Source organism: Ambystoma mexicanum, chromosome 6p (assembly GCF_040938575.1).
Source record: "Ambystoma mexicanum isolate Mex_15411 chromosome 6p, UKY_AmexF1_1, whole genome shotgun sequence".
Lineage (NCBI taxonomy): Eukaryota > Metazoa > Chordata > Amphibia > Caudata > Ambystomatidae > Ambystoma > Ambystoma mexicanum.
The window spans coordinates 767752851-767775601 of NC_090935.1; the positions used below are offsets into that span (position 1 = coordinate 767752851).

The 22751-nt window shown below is 45.5% G+C and overlaps 1 protein-coding gene across 1 annotated transcript in view; it reads left to right on the forward strand.

The window, feature by feature from the left end:
- SLF1 (SMC5-SMC6 complex localization factor 1) overlaps positions 1–22751 on the forward strand; it is a 1342282-nt gene that overhangs the window by 900179 nt on the left and 419352 nt on the right. Inside the window, exon 12 of the mRNA XM_069627641.1 lies at positions 22279–22426. Coding sequence (XP_069483742.1) covers positions 22279–22426 — 148 coding nt within the window. The remainder of the gene's footprint in view (positions 1–22278; positions 22427–22751) is intronic.

Sequence of the window (22751 nt, forward strand, 5' to 3'; positions counted from 1 at the left end):
AAGGAAGCCCACTGGCTCCCCATCAAAGCTAGAATTATCTTTAAATCTCTCTGCATCACACACAAATGTCTGGCTAAAAAAACCCCGATCTACCTGAACAACGCCCTTCAGAAAATAGAAAACACCAGAACTTTAAAATCTAACGATAACTTACTCTTAATGACCCCACGATAGAAAAATACTAGAGCGGGTGGTAGTAGCTTCCAGGTCTTAGCACCTAATCATTGGAACTCCCTCCCTATCAACATAAAAAAAGAGACTTCCCTCCCAGGTTTTAAAAAACTGTTAAAAACCTAGCGATTCAACCAATATTAAAATTAAGTACACCTGCTCACTTATGTAATTGGGTGGAGACAACTGTATATTCTGCCTTCTGTAATAATGTCTTGTAACTGTACAAATGTATTACCAAGTTGCCTCAAGCTGTCTGTAACCACGCCGTGATACCCCAGGGTCTGGTCGTGTAACAAATGAAAATAAATAAAGAAATTTTAAAAAAAATGGCTTCAGTGAAGGCGTTTACAAAGGTTGCATCGTATGTTGGTTGGCTGTATACCAGAATGAATTTGAGGTTTGTTTTGGGGTTTGTAGTTAAGCGTCTAGGCATGCGTTGGTTATGAATAAGATGTTTACCCCCCCCCCCCGTCACACAGGAGGTTGTTAATCACTGTGGCATGTTTGGACATTGAGCTAGCATTGACTAGGTTGCAGTGGATCTTTTTGAGGTAGTTAGGTTTTTTTGGTAATCCTTGTTTTGTCTTGTGGTTGTTTGGTTGGACTGCTTCTGTGTTGTTGTCACAGATTGGTAGGTGATCCGTGGAGTCTGTTTCGTCATTGAGGCGGTCTATTAGATTAATGGTTGGGTTGATGAGTTCCTCTACCTCATCATCTTCTATGTTTTGATGTGGTTGCTGGTAGTGCCCTTGTGTTCTTGTGATATATGGGGTGAATGCGTTGGTTTGGTACCTTTCTCTTTCACGGTCCTCTCCTTTTTTTTTGTTGTGGTGTTCCAGTAGATTCTCAGTGGGTTTGGACATGTTGGTGGCGTTGAAGTGTTGAGATGCTGTGATAGTTGCCAGGTGCGGTGTGAGATCCAATGTTTTTTTTCTCTTCTCATGTTTGTTCTGTTGGCTGTAGTGTTAGTTGGGGTGCGTTCTGTGTTTCTTGACAGTTTCTACTGGAGGAGGTTGAGGGTGTTGATCCATTCTGTTAGTTCCTTGTTCTGATTCTCTTTGCAACGTCCTGCTCAGTCGTGGCATTTGTGGTCCTTGGTAGTATGATGGTTTGAGTTTTGCGGTTATAGGGAGTTAGCCTGGTTGTGGGTCCTTGAGTGGTTTGGGTAATGTCCAGTCTTATCCTTTTATGCTTTGATAGCTGGCTGTCCTCTATGGGTGTTGGTTAAATTAGTGATTGGGTTCTGATATTCTCTATCAATGGATGGGCTGTCTAAGTGGGGAGCTTGCGGGTACGACGCGTTGAAGGGTAGCGCAGTTGGATAGGGAAGGAGAAAATGGGTTTCTTGGGCAGTGCCCTGGCTATAGTAGCTTTCGATCAGTGGTTTTTGTGAGTTCCTGGGCAAGGCCTAAGATTCTCAAGAGGCAGCTAGTGAGAACAGTACCTAGATAGAGTGTAAAGGTTGCATGTTGGCAGAGTCAAAAGATTGCCAACATAATACAAAAGTGTGCCTGGACTAATGACACAGTTGTAGAAGGGAAACCTGTGTTGGCAAGGAAATCCAAGGAAAGGCACTGAACATTATGAAGTGCCAAGCGTTATCACTTGCTTGACCTGTGGTGGGTGAACCGTGTGGTCCGACAACTGCCCCTAGACCGAATAACCCCTACTTGGAATGAACCAAGGAAAGTCACGAGGCTGAAGCTGTTATGCCTAATAAATGTTCAAGGGACCGAAAGTAAGGCGAATTAAGAAAGCTGGTGAAAAGCCTGAAAGATTATAAAGTAGATTTGCTAAGAAAGTTGAATTGAAAGTCATGAGAACTGTGCTGAACTAGGGCAAGGGAACCCCAAGGACATTTTGCGGAACAGCACTGAACTTGGGGAAGGGAACCCTGAGGTCCTTTTCTGGAACTGTGCTGAATTTGGGCAAGGGGACCCTGAGGTATTTTTGTTCAACTGTTTTGAACCTGAGAAAGGAGAAGCTGGAAGCAGGCCAGGAGCTGCAAGAAGCTCCAAACATTATTTTGAACACTTGTTTCTTGGGTTGCTGATATCCCTACACATTGTATATCTTTAGTTGTGAGGGCAAGTATAGGCTTTAGACACAGTCAAACCTTTGAGTTGAACTTTATGCCACAGACTGTCCTTAGTTTCTTTAGATAGGGAAATCACACCTTAGTATAAAGGGCAAGTTAGGCCCTTTATACTTAGGTTATGTAAGTTCCCCTAAAACTAGACCTGTAGGAATGACTTGTCTTTCCCCTGCTGTAATAAGGCTGAAACGTATGGGGATGCTTGTGGTCTCGAGCAGTTCGGGCTGGACTGCCTCGTTTGAGGTGGCATCAAGCCTGATTTGCATATGGTCTTTTCCCTTCCTGTAATGGTTTGGCAGGCAAAGAACGATGGTCTTGAGGGTTGCCCATGGCAATGCCAGAGATTAAGATTAATTCTAAACCTTCCAACCATCACCTCTTGTGTTTTGCAATAGTTACTTCTACACAATATGCAGATCAAAGCTGATAGACTCAGCAATGGCTACCGTAGGTGCAGAAACTTTAGGACTTAGTTTACTGAACTTAAGGGTGCCCCAACATTTGTCAGCTGGACAGAATCCCACCCCGACACCATATGTGGTCGGTCAGAACAATGAGATAGAACATTGTTTGACATTCTTGCAGATGTTTCATTAAAATAAGTAAAAAGACTTCACTGTTCCTAATTTGTGGATTTCTTCTCATCCATTTTTGCAGGTGGTTAGAATCCGCATGATGGGTGGGAATGATGTGTTGCATTCTTTCTTGTATCACTCGGACGAGTAGGATGAGTATCGTGATGTGTTTTACTCTCTCGATTCTTTCTCTATCGCTTGGACGAGTAGGATGCTGGTACTTGTTATACCTGTATTCCCTCGCGGATCTCCCTCCATCCCTGTTACTTTTTTGCCCACAGGTTGGCGTCACCAGGCCTGCATGCTGGATAGGGACTTCTCTTAGTTTGGGCAGGGCGGCTTATGTTCATCCTTCTGCTTCTTGTCCATGGCTCTGCAGCGCTAGCGATACAGCGTTCTTAGCGTCATTGCCAGACTTCACAGTTCACCGCTCGCGGTTAACGCCATTGCTCACAACTGGCTCTCTCTCGTGGAGTTTTCTTCCCCTTCTCTCATCTGCCTTCAGCTCTCTTTGTGGTCCTCGCGCACTCCAGCTGGTTGCTTCTTCCCTACAGAGGATCTCCCGGTCTCAGTCAGCTTCCACTGCTGATTTGAAACTCTCTAGGTATTATTTTATTTTTCTTTAATGATCTATACAGTCATTCCTACAATGCCCACAGGGCATGGCCTGGCACTTTGAAATGAGCATGCACTGAGCTCCTTTATACCACCGATTGTATCCACTGTAAAATTCACTAAGCCACCCTATCCATCCATCTTTTTTCAGTGGGCATGGCCTGTGCGAATACTAGTATTCACTTTTCCTAGGCATGACCTTTGTCTGGTACACCATTTTCACAAATTGTCACAGCAGGCTCCATGCACCCACTATGAAAAATACAGGCACCAAAACCTTCAAAATGGCTGACTTTGGACTAGCTGATCTGGTCACCTGCTAATATATTGACATACTTGACCAGGAGCAGCAGATCAAAAAGGGCCAAATGGGGTCCCAAAAACAGCAATATGGTCATGGGATCTGTGATATAATTATTTTGAAAATAAATGCTGAATGGACTACCAGACCAACAAAGCATTTTAGGTCAGGCCTGTGGTGAGCTCCTTGCACAGGTTTGATTCACAATTGTCCATTCATTTTTGCTGTAGGAGAGAGGAATGGCCTGTAAGAAATATCATGGAAACTACAAGTTGTGTTGCCATGTTGGGAGTAGCACTGTTTTCCACATCATTCTCGTTTCATAGGGTATTTAGGCAATATGAATTTACATTTCATGGGTAATTAGAAATGTTTACAATATTGCTTGTATTGTTGTTTTCACATACTGTGCGGAATGCTGAAAAACCCTTTAATCTTCGGACCGTATCTCTCCCTGCCACGGCTCCCCTCACCCCCCCCCCCATGCCATGCACTGCTAATTACATCTTGTGCTGATTATCATGGAACTGTCTTAATAATACTTTTAACTGTTCCTTTAGGTTGTTTCATGTATGCCCTCAAATCAAATTGAAAGGGACCAATAGCCAGTCTGATACTGTTTTTCCTTAGCCTTTTTGTTCCTCGTCATCATTTGGAACCATGGGTACCTGCAGGTAATTTGTGTTGCTAAATGTGATGTCATGATCAGTATATGGAGGAGGCCAAATTATGTATGCTTTGTACTGATGGTGAGTGAGTTATGGTGCTTTAGGAGACATAACCACTTTGATTCTGTTGTTTTGTGCTGCAAGCAAAAGGTCAACTTTACAATGTTTTTTCACTAAATGTGTATGGTTTTTTAAGGGATACATGACCATAAAATACTTTTAATAAAGGTTTTTTCATAATATGCACTATCATACCTACAGTACCCATTCAGCACGGCTTGTGGCCATTCCCAGTGGTCACTTTGTCCAGAACATGACCATTGGGTCCTGTTATGGGTACCTGAGAGCCACCTGATTTTCCCACATGCTTTGGTCTTCGGCCATGCCCTGTGTACAAGCTACCGGATGAGCCCACTGGGCATTGCCTGCAGCTATGCCCAGTGGCTACTTTGACCTGGGCATGGGTTTTGGCCATGTACACTGTGCCTCTGAACCACCTGTTTTGCACAGTGGGCATGCTCTGCGGCCGTGCTCACTTGCCACTTTACTGGGGCATTTAGATTCCCCCAAACCACCTGATGGAACCACTTGGCATGCCCTATTGGCATATTGAATGGCAACATTTCCTGGTCCATAAGCCCTGCCCCAGATCAGACCACTGGACATTTTGCCCTAACTATGGCCTTCAGTAATGCCCAAGTCACCCAATGGACCCACTGTACATAGCCTACAGCCATGGGTGTTGGCTACTTTGCCCAGGGTGACGTATGTTTGTCTGTTTATTCACTTTTTATGCGCACCAGAACCGTAGGTAAAAGGGCGCAGTAGTACAAAAATGCAAGGCTTACATGGTTACACAATATACAGATATATACAAATATAATATAAGGGCTTATGTGATTACAACAATATACAAAGTACAAACATAAAGGCTTATATAGTTACAACAATATAAAATGTACAAATATCCAAGTTACAGAGTGTTGCACTCCGTATAACACTGAAACTCACAAGTAGAATGGATAACACATGAACTTCAAAGCAGTAACGCAGAGTTAGATGAGAATATTGGGTGAGTAGGAGTAGGTTGATCCAGCTACGGACACAGCCTAAAGGGTAGGAGGCTAAGGGTCAGTAGAGATGATGTGTTCTATAACATTTTTTCTGAAGTGTAGGTAGGGTTGGTCAGCTCTCAAGTCTTGTGGCAGTAGGTTCCATAATTTAGCAGCCTTCACTGGGAAGCTGTTACCACCAATAGTGGGAAGCCTGTATCTGGGTATAGCCAGGCAGTTAACATTGCCAGCTCTCGTTGGTCTAAGAGATATTCTTCTCTGAAGTTTGTCTGTAAGGTAGCTAGGGGCAACGTTATTTAGAGCTTTGTGAGTCAGTGACCATGTCTTTAGCTGTATTTTATTGCCAGTAGACAGCCATTTATGTTGGCGTCTAAGGGAGGAGATATGAGTTCTTTTGTTTATGCCAAGTGCTGCTCTCAAGGCATTATTTTGTAATGTTTGGAGCTTCCGGATGGTAGTTATATTAGCACCACTATATAGGGCATTACAATAGTCAATTCTAGAGTGATTTAAGGCTCTGGCCAGGATCAAGCAGCTATCATCAGAGAGGAATGGCCTGCCAGCTCTTAACAGCTTACAAGTGTAGGCCGTGGAGGAGGCCAAGGATTTTATCTGTTTATCAAAAGACTGTGTGGAATCCAAGTAGAAACTAAGGGTTTTTGCTTCCTTGGAGACTTTGATGGTATTCTCGTCGATATTGAATGAAGAAAATTCCTGGCCTAGTTTTTTGATTTTGGCCTGTGAGTCCATGATTATCAACTCAGTCTTATCATCGTTCAAGCATAGGCCATGGGTGGCCATCCATGCTTGGATGATAAGATATACTTTGTTCACCAACTCTGTGTCCTTACTCTGATCCCCAGAAAGCGGGAGGTGAATCTGCGTATCATCTGCGTATTTAGTGTAGGTGATACTCAGATGTCCAGATCATCGAACAGGGGTTTGGTGAAGATAATGTAGAGAGTTGACGAGACACAGGAACCCTGAGGAACATCGCACAGGATAGGGTTCGGGTCTGCAGCTGCCAATGGAGAGAAAACTCTCATGGTTCTCTCGCTCAAGAAAGATTCAATCCATCTGATGGCCTCTGGGGAGAAGTGAGCGGCAGAGTCAAGGTGTCTGCAGAGGACCTTATGGTCGACAAGATCGAATGCAGCTGAGAGATCAAGTAGGAGCAGAAGTACTGTGTTCCCTCTGTCTCTCAGCTCCTCAATTTGGGATTTTAAATCAATTAAGGCTGTTTCCGTTCCGTGTAATGGGCAGAAGCTGGATTGTCTGTCTCCTAGACGTTTATGCAGTTCGAGGTGTTTTTGAATTTGATTATAGGCATCTTTGTCCAATATTTTGAGTAAAAATGGAACTGTGGTAATGGGATGGTAATTAGTAGGGATGAGAGGATCTAATGTTTGTTTCTTGAGGAGAGGGAGCACCCAAGACTGTTTAAGGTTAGCAGGGATGGTGCCTGAGGCAAAGGAGGCATTAATCAATTTAGCGATGAATGGAGATAATTCCCTGGCAGCATCTTTTATTAGTTGGGCTGGGCAGATATCTCCTTTGCAATTAGAAGGCTTCAGTGACAGGATGATTTTTTCTACTTCCAAAGTAGACATTTTGGTAAAGTGGAATATATTATTGGATGCCGCAGGTGAAACACTGGGCACAGGGTTTTTAGGCGAATGCTGTAGATTCAGCGCTTCTTTTTTTCCTGAATTTTATTTTGGAGCATGTTAATTTTGTTGGCTAGTGCATGTTTGATGTCTGCACCCCAATATTTGTCTTTGGTACAGGTATTGGGTATATCTATTGGTGACTCTAGTTCTTTTAGTATGGAGAAAAGTTCTTTCATGCTAGAATTGGATTTGGCAATACGCTCGTCATAAGAGTTGCCGTTTTGCCCGGCAGACTTCATTCTTGTAATGCGAGGAGAGTGAAGTTAGTTTGACTTTGTTCTCATTGGAAGGGCAGAGTCTCCAATTGGTTTCACATTTTCTTTTCAAGATGCGAAGGTCTTTGAGTTGTGGTGTAAACCATTTATTTAGATGGGCTATTGGTTTGCTGGATCTTAGTTTGAGAGGGGCGATTTTATCCAATGTGGTGAGCATAATATTGTTGAATTCATGAACTAGAATGATGGGATCGAGATTTTGTGGCAATGCGTTTAGAGTGGGGAGGATCGCCGGGATTACTTTATCTACTGTGATACTTTTTTTTATTTCTGGTCAGACATGGTGGCGCTAATGGAGGAGCCGTTGGAGTGGGTCTGGCGGTGGATAAGTAGAAGGACACCAGTGAGTGGTCTGTCCAGGATAGAGGCAGGATAGATGAGATGAAGCTGTGCAGTTATAGTCTGCTATCCAGTCCAGTATTCTCCCTTTTTAAGTGGGTGGGTTTATTAACTTTTTTGAGACAGACCTAGTGAGTTGATTGTATTAGCTATATCTGAGGCGTTTCTATCCATTATGTCATTAAAGCCGATGTTGAAGTCCCCTAATAGGAGTAATTGAGAGGAAGGTTTAAGGTTGTTGTTGAGTATGTTGTGCAGACCCTCCTCAAAGGTGCCAAGAGGACCAGGCGCTCTATATATTAGGTGAATGGTGAGTGATTGTCAATTGTTTATAGCAGATAGAATTTCACACGATTGTGTCAGTTGGGTGGGGGCTAGAGGTTTTAGAGATGATGGCGATACCACCTCCTCGGGCAGCATCTCCGTCTTGTCTAGCTATTGTGTAACCATCTGGGCTAGCTAACATGAGTGATGGCCCTGCCGCATTATGTAGCCATGTTTCCGTAATCGCAAGGAAATCCAGATTATCTTCTGTGATTAGGTCAGCAATTTCGGTGGCATGGGCGACAAGCAATCTTGCATTGAGAAGTGCTCCTTTGAGGGGGGAGACCTCAATTGGAGCTTTGACTTGGATGGGTTTGGCTGTATTGTTATCAATTCGATTGCGCTTGTGATTATTAGTATGGGGCATTTATATTAGAAATGGACAGTGGAGGAAACAGATTGATATGACTAGGTTTCGAATTAAGCTTATAGTTAGTTTTCAGGTTGGTAGGCAGTAAGGATCTTCTCAGTGGTTCATGTACTTTAGTTAATCTGGCACAGAGTCTAAAGTTTTGTTAGATGTGGCACATGGTAGAGAAGCATAGGTTACGGTCTCTGAAGCACTGTTGTGTATAAATTGGATAGTAGTGGCGTTATTTGTATCTGTATTTGTCGATGTAGGCGGGCTAGGATCTAAGATAGGTGCTAGCGCGAACTGAGCGAGGTATACTTGGCTTCTAGTACCAGCGTGTGTGGTGGCGGCCATTGTACAGAGCAATATTGTTAGAATTAACATCTTTCCCAGTTAAGTGTCAGGAGTGTGGCGCTACACGTAGAGGCACCTAGGCAGGGTCACAACTAAACAGCATAAAAATGGCAGGACCTATGAGGCAGCTAGTCACCTGGGCCTGACCACAGTTAAACAGCAAAAATAAGGCAGTGTCAGTGATTCATCTGGGCGATGGTGCAATTAGCAATAGCCACTTAAACAGCACTAATACAATAGAGCATGTAATGCAACTAGGCGCATGGGCAGTAGCAACGAAATGGGTCAGTACAGTTGGGCACCTGGGCCGAATCACAGTGTGGGCAACAGTAGTAAGCAAAAGAGGGCAATACGCGTTTGGTACATAGGCCAGTTGTACAAAGGTACATGGGGCATCTGGGCAAGATTACTATTAACAATTAACAATTAGGCAGCACAGGTACGCCAGTGTAGGGGGCAACTAGACGTGTAGGTCAGAACACAGTTGTGCAACAGTGGTAAACATAGTGAGTCAATGCTAGTGAGGCACCTAGGCTAAATCACAATATAAGCAGCAGTGATAGACAAGTGAAGCAGGATGCATTAGGCACCTAGGCAGGTTCACCACCGTGCAACAGGAATATGGCAGTGCTGGTTATAAATGTGGGCAAAGTTACAACTAGCATTTAGCAATATGAGCAACACCAATATGGTAATACATGTGAGGCAGCAGGGCGAGATAGTAGTTAGTCAACTAGAGTAGGCGGTACATATATTACGCTACGTAGTTTAAACAACAAAGGTGAGACAGTGCATATACGGCAAATGTAGTGGGTGTATCACAGGAGCAAGTGTCCCATGGCATAGTATAAAGCCGGTAGGTAGGTGGGTGTGGGATACTCAGGATTAAGAGTAGGTGTACAGGAATAAGTTATAGTACAGTGCAGCAATAGTGTTCACACATCACGGTGCACACTTGGCTACAGGTAGGAGTGGATTGGATGGGTGTACGGGCCACGGAGCACAAGTGAAATGCAGGCCCGTTATGAAAGTTATGGAGACAGTCACAGGCTTAATAGCCACTAGGGCTACAGTGTTACCTTAATGACGCACAGGTACTGGAACGAGTCACGCAGGGATTCTGGCAGAGGGCTGGTGACAGGCACTAGCCTCGTCTCCTTGGGCCTTGCTGACGTGGGCCGGCTTCTGCCGCCTGCCGGCTCACAGGATAGGCTCTTAAGGGAAGCCAGGGAGCCAATTGGTGGGCTGCTGGGGAGCAAATGGGCAGGATGTGGCAGGATGTGGCTATGCCTCTCGGCGGGCGGCCATCTTGGAGGTACCTCCAACTTGCCCTACCCAGAGCAACCCAGACCTCCAGACATGGCCATGCTCACTGATCACTTTCCTGGAGCTATATCCTTTTGTTCTGCCTCGGGCCACCTGAGCCCGAGATGGGCATGTGTGCAGGCATACCCAGGGGGTACTTTGGCAGGGGCATGTTGGCCCTACTAGATATGGCCCACAGCCATGCCTAGTTCCACTCTGCCCGTGGTATGGCGCCCCTGAGCCACCAGATATTTCCTATGGGCGATACCTACTGGCATGGTCACTTTGCCCTGGCCCTCAGAAGTCATCAGATGGGCCCACTTGTCATGGTATACAGTCATGCCCTTGGTACACTTTTCCCAGGAAATGGGCTTTGACCTTGCCTGAGGTGCCTCCAAGCCTGGCGAACTGGCAAAAAGTAATGAGTTGCTGCCATTTTGCCCACCCAAGTCACCACCAATTGCCATGGTGGCACAGCAGCTACCAGTAGCCCTACAGACTCGATCAGCCACTCAAATTAGCCACTGGGCATGGCCTGTGACAAAGCACCTCTAGCCACCTAATGTGCCCACAGAGCATGACCATAGGCCTTCTACCCCAGTAACGGAAGGGATTTGCTCTGGACTGTGGCCACTTTGCTTAGGACATTACCTTCTGCAATGCCTCAGCATCTGCAATCCATCCGAAGTAGCCACTGTCCAGTTTTCCCCCATTGCAGTTCTGCTTGCTACCAGACACCCTGCAGAGTGGTCCAAAATCCAGTGGTGGCCCGCGCTGGCTATGAGCGGAGTCCAAGACATGGCTTGTGCCCCCGGATGTTATGATAGATTTCTACAATCAACCCTGGGAGGAGGATTTTAGGAGGCCACCCTATAGTTGGTGAAAAGGGTGTCTCTGAGAGTTTAGCCAAATCTCAATCAAGGTATGTGAAAGAGCAGTCCAGGCATAGACTCAGGGTCCAGGGCTTCCGAGTACACACAGAATAACACACAATAATTCAACTTAGACTATCGATCAATAAAAATACAACTATGTATTAGGCCTTTAAGAACACACTAAAAGTGAATCTAGCAGGTATTATTATCACCCAAAACCATATATCACAAATATATATATTCACCGGTTCCTAGTGACTTTTTCTAATGCAATATTTTCGAAATGCCATTTTGTCGGCACAAAATTGCCGATTTTTTTTTTTAATTGTTTTATTTATTTATTTATTTTAAATGGGGGTTCCCTCCCAACCCCCCTTTTTTATATAAACACTTTATTTTACTCGCGAAACGTAAAATAAAAAAGAACATTCTGAATTTTTTTTTCTGCCAATTTGTTTTCGACAAAATGGCATGTCGAAAATATTTTTTCGATAATTTAACTGGATACCATATTCCCCAGTAGGTTCACTTACAATGCATCAAAAATATATACATTCACCAGTAGGTTCACTTACAATGCATCAATCAATAATTTACCAGGTAAATCCGGGAAGTAGTCAGATGTATATACAATGAATAGAACCAAAACAATTGCAATTCCCTTTTACTTAAGAGGTCCAGCCCTAAGATGTATGGGGCCTAGTGCCCAAAAGTTGCAGGGTCCAGTACAGGCTTCTCGAGGGAAAGTATTCTCAACAAGGATTCAATGGGCTTGTGTCTGTGATTGATTGATTTAAAACAGTTCAAAACTATTTCAAAGTTAAATGAGTTAAATGGGGGGGCCAACAGGGGGCGCGCTGATGGAAACAGTCTCAGCGTAGCTCTCCTGCTTCAGGGTCTGGTAAAAGTGGATTGAGCCCCCACCTAGAGGCCCCCCCATCTCATTGACTTCACCCTCAAGATGTTAATCCCTGGTGGCAACGTGGGGCGAAGGAGTGGGCAAATTCGGCCCGGGGGAGCGGAGTAATGAGCGACAATGCCACAGTCACAATGGAAGCATTCCTCACTGTGTAGCTGGCACTGTATGGAGAGACACGCACAGTAGGGAGAAGGCGGTGTGCGAGGGACAGGGGAGGAAAAGACAGGATCGGAAGGAGAGTCGGCCCTGCCTCTGCAGTGAGCTGAAAAGCAGAGAGAGGGAGGGAGGGAGTGGGTGAGGTGTGGAGCACCCCCCCCCCTTCGGTAAGCCGGTGCGGCTAGCGTGCCCCGACGAGCCGGTCGGCCAGGTGGAGGGGGTTCTCCCTCATTGCTGTTGGCAGCAGAGGCTGCTCTACACCATCGAAGAATTCCTGCTGGGGACCACAGGAGGCCTGCTGCAGCAAAAGTGAGTTGAGCAAGGTTGGGAGGAGCTGGCCTGAGGCCCTGCAAGGGCCTCCCCCCACCTGATGCCCTGCAAGCTCTTCGGAGATAAGGGGTTCCCTTTGGGGGACCCCCGGGTCGATGGAGCCGGTGCCTGGTGCTGGGAATGGGCCCCCTCTTCCCTGAAGTGAAATAAAGCCTGCAATCAGCGGGGGCCAATACAGCCTGGTAAAAGGCTAAAAAAGAAGGAGGGGTATAGCCAGTGATGCAAAAAGACTAAGAGAGGGTGCTCAGAGGAGGACTAGGGATATTTAGAGAAATTAGGCGAAGTGGGCATCTAATATTACAGTGGGAGAACGTCATAGACTGACTAGACGGGAGGCTCCATACCCCCCATAGTGAGAAGGGACCCGCAACAGGGGCCCGCAAGATCCGCCCTGCCGGGGTCCTGGCTGGTCAGGCTGGGGGATGCCCTTACCCCCCCATATATGGCAATATAGAGGAAGTCCTAGGAGCAGAAGGGTGAGGCCCGGAACAAGCCCACGAGGAGCGGAAACAAATTCGAGGCAAACTGGGACATTTTGTGGGGAGCCTGGAGAACCAAATTGTTCCTGAGGGTCATTGGCAGAGGTGAGAGCCCCAGGCTCATTCCTGGGACGTGTGCCCGCCTCAAGGAGGTTCTGCAGAACTGCTCCAACCCAAAAAGAGAATCATCCAAGTGGTGAAAGAAGAGAGAGGACGCCACAAGTGGAGAAGGCCAGTCTGGAGTACACCACCCTCACCCCCCCTGCATGCCTGGTGGGCCCCGGACGCCCTTTTGAGAAGCCAATTGCCGGGTGCCCTGCACCCAGGGGCAGGCCATAGGAATTGTCAGTAACCTGACCACCTAAAACTGAGGAAAGAAAGTGGTGACAGCATTGCATAATCCCCCGTCACACTACGAGCATACAGGAGACCCGGACGGTAAGACCAAAAGACAACGCGGAGGCAGGCAACAGCGTCTGGGCCGATGGAAGTGGTGGAGCAAGACTGGTACACGTACCTCAACACCTCGGTTCCACAACTACCCAGATAGACAGCAAATTCTCGAGAAGGTAAGGGGATGAGGGCTGTGGCCATAGGTATTGTAAAGGTTACACTATATCAAGACCTTTCTGCACTTACCCTGGCGAAGAGACGCCTATGTGCCCCCCTCATGAAGTGGCTAAACAAGAAGGGGGTGAGATATCGATGGGGGTTCTCCTTCTCCGTATCGTTTGAAGTTGAGAGCTACAACTACAAACTGTTGACCGAGGAAGATAGAAGAGTCACTGAAAGGTTACTGGGAGGGGACGGGCCAAAACTGGCGGACAAAGACAAAGTTCAGGAGGACAGGCAATGGCGCATAAAGGTCTAAATAGACGTACGGTCCTGGGCTCCAGAAACTTCAGGGAGCTCGGATCGTCTCAGGCACGTCCCTCTTGAGCCGTGAGACTGGTTGGGGACTATTGCAAAGAGTTTCAATGGTTGGGATGGGGGGGGAGATCTGTGGGAGAATTGTAGGTAGGTTGTAGAAAGAGCAGTGTGGGGGCTCAAACTAAAGAGTTTGGTTGAGCCGGTTCACGCAGGGGGAGAACCACTGGTGATTCAATCTAGTCAGGGGAGATGTTTCCGGGTGGGGTTGGATGGCGAGGAGGGTACGGGGGGGAGGAGGGAGGTGGGAACAAGGGGGTGGGGCGGGGTAGAATGGTTAATGTTCAAGATGTTAATGTTATAAATCAATGGTGTGGTGTTGAGGACCAGTTAAAAGGGTCCTGAGCATGGAGTCTCTGAAGAGGGGGGGAACAGAGGGCTTCATTGGGAAAAAGGTGATGTCTGGCCAGGGTGATATGCGGATAGGCTTCCTAAATGTCTGGGCCTTAACTCGCCCTTCAAAAGATCTATGATGTTACATGAGTTCAAGAGGTCCAAGCTTGATTCGATGTGTCTACAGGAAACACATTGGAAGAAGGGAGGGGAACCCAGACTGCGCTCCCAGGAGGTGGGGGAGGTGATTATGGCTTCTGACTTAAAAAAGAGGCTGGGGTGGCTGTTTTTGTCTCAGCCCGCCTGAGCTTCACGATAGAGACGGTCCTGGCCGACCCCAACGGGCAGTGTTCGCAAAGGATAAATCAAAAGATAAATATCTGATGACGTCATCGGTCCGCGCACGACCGCTACGTGCTAGAGGAATGCAAAAGCTTGCATTTCGAGCGGGTGAGTAGCACGAAACAGCAGACTGTGGACGGGACACAGAAATCAGTGAGAGAGGTAAGCTAGGGTGCCTTTAGAGGATTGACACTTGGCAGTTCAATCATTCTTCCTTTGAATATATGGACAGGGTGTTTTTTCGTTTTTAATGTAGGGAAGACGCCTTCCTTTCCATTGAGTGGATCAGAAACCAGGGTTTCGGAGCCTATTTGTAAGACTACAGATCCTAGAGAGTACAAACATCGTACAGCCTAGGGATACGAAGGTAGGATTTTAAAAGTAGTTATACTCTTCTAGCCCCCTGTTTTGGTGTTTTCTCCTTCTTTTTGAATCACTAGAAACTTATAGATTGTTCTGTTTCTACTAGAGTCCATACCCAACCTGCATTGTGAATACATTGCCCCTGGGTGGGTCTGAGAAGATCCATTAAACCTTTCCCAAGAGAGAGAGAAACCACTATTGGGACCGAGGTGAGGCCTGTTTCTGTAATAATGTTGTCCTCCCCAGGTTATCAAAAATGGGGTACGTGACTTATGGTTATAGTATACACAAGTAAGCATGATGTATTTTATAATGACATTAGAGAATGTGGTAAGATACTGGCTATCTCTTCAAACCACTGTTAAAGTGAAGGACAAAACATGGTGATTGTCTAATAAACTTGAATGACATTTAGTTGCTACAAGTTTGAAGCACTAGTATTGTATACATTATATACTTGATGCATCCTAATGGTGATTAGGGTTGGCTAGGTTAAGTAAATCAACCAATTATGCCCATGTAGTAATATGTTGATGTGTTGTATGTACCCTCAGTTATAGGAACCGGGACCATAAAGAAAAGTCTACAGGAAGCACACGATAATTTTCTGCCCCTGAAGAATGTCCAGTTAATAGTAACATCAAGGACAGAAACTTATATAAGTCGGGCTAATTTGTTGTAAACCGGAGTAAGCAAGAGGAATTGAGTTGCTACTGTGTAGTGTTTTCAAGTATTTGTATAACTTGAGTTTGTGTGGTGAAATCACCACTTTTAATCATTGTATATTTTTTATGTGGTGTAAATGCATTTTTTAGAAAAATGTTTTTTGATACTTGTGCTGTTTAGCAAATGAATTAAAATATGATATCTTAAATTTTGGATACATGTCAATTATTAGCTGCATACAGCCCACGTTTGCTGAGTGGCTGTTCGATCAGTTTTCAGATTCCTGAGGGTAACATGTTGTGTTAATTAGTATGTATATGTCCCTTCTTTTGATTAAATAGATATTATATCCCCACTTGGTAGGAGGGATTATCACAGCAGTGTGGGGCAACCCGCGAATGAAATAACGCAAAGGATAAATAGCATGGAGTATAGTTTACGATTGGTTCAGTATACTCCCCTAATGCGCAGCAGTTTTAGTTTTGGGAGAAAGTCAGAGATAAATTAATACAATTTGCAGAGGGTCAATTGGTGGTGGGTGGGGACTTTAATATGGTATTGGACCCGCTGAGGGATCGTAAGAGGATGGGGGGTGAATGAGAAGAACCAATCCAAATGCTTTGGAACGTTTTAAAGTGGTGAATGAGGTGTTAGGGTTATGTGACACCCTCCCTCTGGTGCCAGAGGGGGATATGCCATTCACTTTCTACTCGGCCGTCCACGATTCCTTTTCGCGCATAGATTTGATCCGGTTGGATATGATCCTAAGAGACCAGGTCGTACAATCCCTAGTAACACCTATTCCGTGGTCGGATCATGATATGGTAGCAATTTAGGTTGATATGGGGGAGGCGGCTGCTAAATCCCAGGGGGAATTGGAGATGCAACGACTACCTGCTAAAGGACAAAGTAGTGCAACAGGAATTGCTTAGTGGAATAAAAGGGTATTTCTTCTTCAATGATACAGGGAGGTGGGGATTCAATCTGTCTGGGAAGGGGTTGAAGGCAACCAAATGAGGGATTCTGATGAGAATAGGCTCAGAGAAAAAGAGAGAAAGGGAGGAGAAGGAGGTTAAGCTCCGTAGGAAAATAGAGGTGATACAACCGGGAGGTACCCAGGGTCTCAGTATATTTCGGCCACCAATGTGAAAGCCTCGGAAGCGATGAGACCCAGTTGAAAGCTATACTGACGCAGGAAACAGAAAAAAAAACTCCTGTTCCTGAAACAGAAATACCATGAGAAGGGGGACGGAGCGGACAGGATATTGGCATGGAGATTGAGGGAAGAGAAAAAGAGGAGGGGCATTGGAGCTATTAGGACGGAGGATAATAGATACGTACACAATGCCTATAGGTAGAGAGTTTGTGGAATATTACAGAACCCTCTATACTTCGGAGTGGGTGGGGGAGGAGACCCAAATAGATTATTTTTGGAAGGGGCTGCCAATCCCAGAGCTTCCCAAAGAGAAAGCGGAACGCCTTGAGAACCCCATAACCGTAGAGGAATTCCTGCAGGCCATGACGGGAATGAAAACGAGGTCAGCCCTGGGGGATGATGACTTTACGATAAAATTGTATAAACTATTCAGATCCCTGCTGGCCTCACGTTTAGTAAAGGTATTCAACGCATGCTTGGAGGGCAAAATCCCCCCCCACCACGATGATGGCGGCAGTCATTGTCGCAATCCCCAAGGATGGGAAGGACCCTACCAGCTGCTCCTCCTATAGGTCCATATCCCTTCTCAATGGAGATTTGAAGATAATGGCAAAAGTCCTAGGAACAAGACTGGAGGGAAGTATGCCACTACTGGTCCATGGGGACCAGGTGGGATTTATTTGGGGAAGGCAAGGTCAGGCCAACATAAGGAAGACAATTAACATGATCCATGGGGCACAAATGGAAGGCCTGGACGCATGTCTAGAGATGCTGTACTCAGAAAAGGCCTTTGACAGGGTTGAGTGGCCTTTCATGATGAAAGATTTGGGAAGGATGGTGTTGTGCGTGGACTTTCTGAAATGGGTGATAGAACTCCATAACAGGCCCAGGGCAAAGGTTCAGATTAGTGGGGGACTTACAGAGACCTTTGAGCTCACGAGAAGGACCAGGGAGGGATGTCCCCTCACACTGCTACTGTATGCCCTCGCAATGGAGCCGCAGGCGATTGCAATTAGAATGAATGAGTGGATCAAGGGTATCGTGGGGTGAGAACTTGAATGAAAGATTTTGCTGACGATATACTGGCTTACCTCACAAATGTTCAGGTCTCCCTTCCAGCTCTAATGGCCCATATTGCTGAGTATGGCTGCCTCTCGGGGCTCATAATTAATGTGGGAAAATCTGCGATCTTGCCGTCATTGGTACAGAGCCCCCTCTTAGGCACGAAAAGGAGTTCTCTGGGCATGACGGTTAACAACAGAAGCATGCGATACCTGGGCATATGGGTGACAGAGGAACCTGGGAGAAATGGTGGCGGCTAATTATAATCCCTTCCGCACGCAACTCACGGCAGACTTGGAGGTGGCTCCCCCTGGTATTGGCCTGGTACGGAAGGATGACTTCTATAAAAATGAATGTCTTCCCCAGATTCTTATATCTGTTTGCAGCCATCCTGAGTCAGCTCCCAGATACGTTTTTCCTAGAAGTTACAGGAGAGCTCCGTAGGATTATATGGGTAAATAAGACCCCAAGAGTGAAAATGGCACCTGTTACCCTTCCTAGGGACAAGGGGGTATTTGGATTCCCAGATATCCACCTGTATTATAAGGCGGCACAAATCAGAGGGATGTTGGAACATATGAGGGAAAATCTGAGGACATACTGGACTAACCTGGAGGATCTGGTTGCGCATCCTCTGAAGGTAATGGACTACTTCTGGGCTCCACGCAGATCAATACCGGAACGCATGCGGTCCCACCCTACGCTGGGAGTTTTCTGGTAAGTTTGGCAGGATACTAGAGATGCACAGGGATATATATCGTGGCCCTCTCCTCTGTCCTCAATTTGGGGGCCTCCGTTCGATTTGAGGCACCAGAGATTCATGCACTCTTAGAGGTGGTCAGATGCAGGTCTCGATAGGGTGGGACAATTCTTTGAGGGTGGGAGCTTCCAGGAATGGACCAAGGTGCGCGACACACTAGGAGGGGACACAATCTCAATATTTGACTATCTCTGCATTAAGGGTCTCTTGACAGACCCAAAGTGGGGAGGGAGGGGTGGCTAGAGAATTGACACCATTGGAAAAGGTCCTGGATCAGTCAGTGCCAAGGAAGGAAATACTGTCCAAATTATACAAGGCAATGAATGAAACCTGCTTGCAGGGGGGGCAAACTTTCCAGAGATTTTGGATGGAGCTGGTGGGTGGCGAAATCCCTGAGGAGGAATGGCCACAAATATACAGAGTTGTTTTCCAGGGAGGGTTGTTCATCTCCACGGTGGAGCACAACCTCAAACTGTTACTGGAATGGCACAGGGACCCGGTGAAATTGTCTAAAATCTTTACAGGAGTTTCTCGACGATGACTTAGGGGTTGCAGTAACTGGGAAACCCTAGCCCATATGTGGTGGTGATGCCCTAATGTACAAATATTTTGGAAAGAGGTGCTGAGCTGGATGGAAGAGGTAACTGGGACAAGGTTAGACCTAGACCCTCTGCAGTTGCTACTAGGGTGCCCACAAAAAGATAGGAAAGAACAGAGACTTCCGAAGATGTGGAAAGCCATGTTAGGAGCGGGGAGGTTGGCCATGGTGGAAAAAGGAAACGCTTCCTACGAAAGAGGTGTGGGAAGGAAAAGTGCAACACATGATGGTTATGGAAAAGCTCACGGCGGTGGTGAATGATAGAATGGAAGAATTTCATTCCGAATGGTCCGCCCTTTTGTTTAAATGGGGGCTGGAGGATGGGGAGAACGGAGTGGAATGGGGAAGACTGGGATGAGGTGGGAGAGGGAGCACGGGAGGGGAGCTGATAAAGGCCATATAGACATTATGAGGACCCTCGGATCCGAGACAAAGACAGAGGAAAGTTGCACTATTGAACCAAAAGTTGAAATAGATGAGGGGTTGGGGATGGGCGGAGGGGATGAGCAGTGGGAGGGGGCTGGGAGATCTATACTGTGGTTGCTAAAGTGGGTTACACTTATAATTGTTATATTGAAGATGTCTTGTTCTCTTTATATATGTCAATAAAATTAAGTTTAAAAAAGAAATTAGTCCAAGGGCAGGTAAGTACTTCTCTCGATCCCAGCCCCAAAGCTAGCCCAGGATTAGGATACTTAACCCAGGTTTGACGACCAAAGGTAAGCGCAGAAGAATTTTTGGGGACAAGGAGCTTTGCACCCACTATTGCCATATGGTGTTCAGGGGTGGGGTGGGGTGAGGAGGCAGGAATAGTATTTTTACTTGCACCCATTACCCGATTTTCCCAGGTCACACTGTGGAACACCCGTGAATCGCTGGGGATGTAGGATGATCAAGGGGACCAACCACATTAATCCCTACCTTCTCAAATGGTATACCCATTACTGGTAGTGTTACCAGTAGAGCCTGAATCATTTTTCCACTTTTGCCAGACAACTGACAAGTTGTGCAACTCCTGCAGTGGTTTTCTATCTGCACCCCCATGTTAGGCCATTCGAAATACACGGATAACCTCTTCTTGGTCCTCATGATGCCAAGATGACCTGCAAAGGGGGTCTTCATGCGCCAACTACAGGAGGATTCCACAATTCATCTAGGAAAAACGTAGTCTTGGAGGGGGGTGGGAGGGCGTAAGTGAACGCAAAGCATTTGTCTCCCTTTGTCCTCCATGGGACAACATTGAGAACAAGTCTTTGTATCATTCCATTCCACAGTCTTTTGGTTGTCGAACCTGGGTAGTACAATCTGAAAGATAAGAACACATTTTACTTGTGTAGTAACTTTGTTGTCTCTTTTGAAAAATCACCAACACAGGTAACTTACCTGCTACGGATACATTCTGGGGAGAAGCATTGTGGCTCCTATGACTGTTGGAGACAGGGCCCCATTATTCTTAAGGCTTGGACTTCTGAAGTCCGGGAATATCATTTGTGACTTGGTTCCATCTTTACTGCATCACATTACTTGCCTCCTTTATTGATTTAAGTCATTGAATGCATTTTAAAAACCTATGGTGACTGCATATTTCTTTATTACTGTGTGTAGTGTGATATTGTAACCTGCTTGTTTCATTTTTGTGTGTGTTTGAGGCATAGAATAAAAAATGTATTTGTATACATTTCTGTCTAAATTGTGTGTGGACTCATTGTGTACCCCTGACCCAACTAACACTCTCCTGATACCGGCGTTCTCCACTTTTGCCTTGATTGAGTTTTGGCTTTCACAGTTCCAGTATTCACTACAAATAGGGTGACCTCCTAAAATCTGTCCACCAGGCCAGATTCTAGAAATCTATTTTAGTGACATCTTGTGAGCTCCTGGATTACAATCCTCAAATTCTGTTTTAGGATCAGGTCACATAACTACTCTTACATCAAGGGGCTTCAAATAACAGAGTAAGTCAAATACGGCGAGTATTATGGAGAATCTGATGCTGCAAAGACTATACCCCATACAGAGGAGAGGACATCCTGTTAGATCTGCAAGTTCAGGACTTTATCATTTCATGTGACATGTAAAGGCTATACAAGCGTGCATTTCCCGATTGTTTTATTATCAAACCATCAGGGTTTTGCCCCCTATAAATTAACATGAACTGGGGTTGATCACACTTATTCAACGGTGTATAACTTCATGGAAAATACCAAAGGCCAGTAGACAAAGTGACCATACAATTCCCACAGTTTATCTGATATTTGTTGCTGGCATCTTTTTCTGAAACATTTCCATTCTTCGACACATATTCTTGAGCGCAGTCTTTCCCAACATGGAAATTGCCAGGCCCAGTGTTCTTCCACATGTCCAGGGTGGTTTTGTGTGCTGGAAAAAGCACAGTATGGATCAACCTTTTTGTGCTCACCCACCTGCCATATGTGGGACTCCCTCCCCAAACGGGACCAACGTTGGGTGAAAATTAAATCTTTCAGACTACTACCCGCACCAACACTGCAAAAACATGACACCATAAAGGTTGCATTTCTGGGCAGAACCAAAAGACTTGACAAAGCTTTTTCATGTCCCCACGTCCTCTCCATCTTTGAGTGGAGTGTTCGTGGAGTTTTGGTCGTCATGAATTCGACCACTTTTTTATAGGGTAGATATCCCCCATTCCACACCTCTAACCCCCACCCCCTCAACCCCACCCTCTTGGACCCCAACTCACCTACCCCAACATGCATATATGTAATTTGTAATCCAAAAACCTGCATGAACAAAGTGCAACATTTAAAGAAAGAAGTATTTTTCATATTATGTATGGAAGGGGTTGAAGAATTTTGTATGTAGTTTCCCGATTTTTCAAGTTCAATGGCACATCTCCTATCTCATCTCAAAATGCAATAATTCGACTCACTCTCCTGTTTGGTTTTTAAATATTTTGTAAACAAAAGTATTTCTTCTAATTTTATTCAAGGTTGGAAAAGAGAAAAACAGTTGTGGGAACTGTGTTCCCTAAATGAATAACCAACTCTCATAGACGTTTCTAAACTATTAACTAAATATGAATGATGTCCTTGGTTAGCCAACTTTTACTTACTTAAAGCCATTATGGGCTATTTTTCAAGCGAAAAGAAAGAGATGGGGCTCGCACAAAAAAAGCCCTGTATGTAATTTTGCTTTTGTGTCCCATGCTAGGCCCTGAAGCATCAAGCAACTTTCCTACTTCATGGAATTCTTGGATCTCTTGTGGAATATTGGATTCTCCTTGGACTCTACTTGGATAAATACATGATGCATCATATATCTGTTGACCTTGCAAATTACATCTCTATTTTATGTGATGGTGAGTGTACAGCTAGCTTTCTGCTTATTGTGCTTAGGGGGTAGGAGGCTTGATGGGCTTGCTGGCTATTTTGTTCATAAGCTATGCTGAGGCTCAGTTCCCATGTTTCAGTGAACGAGAAATTGTGCCTCGGGTGTTTGAAGTTTGTTTGAAAGATGACACATACACTTTGTAAGAGGATGGGGAAGGTTAGATGGATCACTGTGATTTTTAAATGCTGATTCCGAAAGTGTTGTTTCGTTCAATTATATGTATAGCACCCCCATACCTCCCCTACATGAAATATTACCCTAACCCACCCCCCCACATATCATTGTGGAAAAAT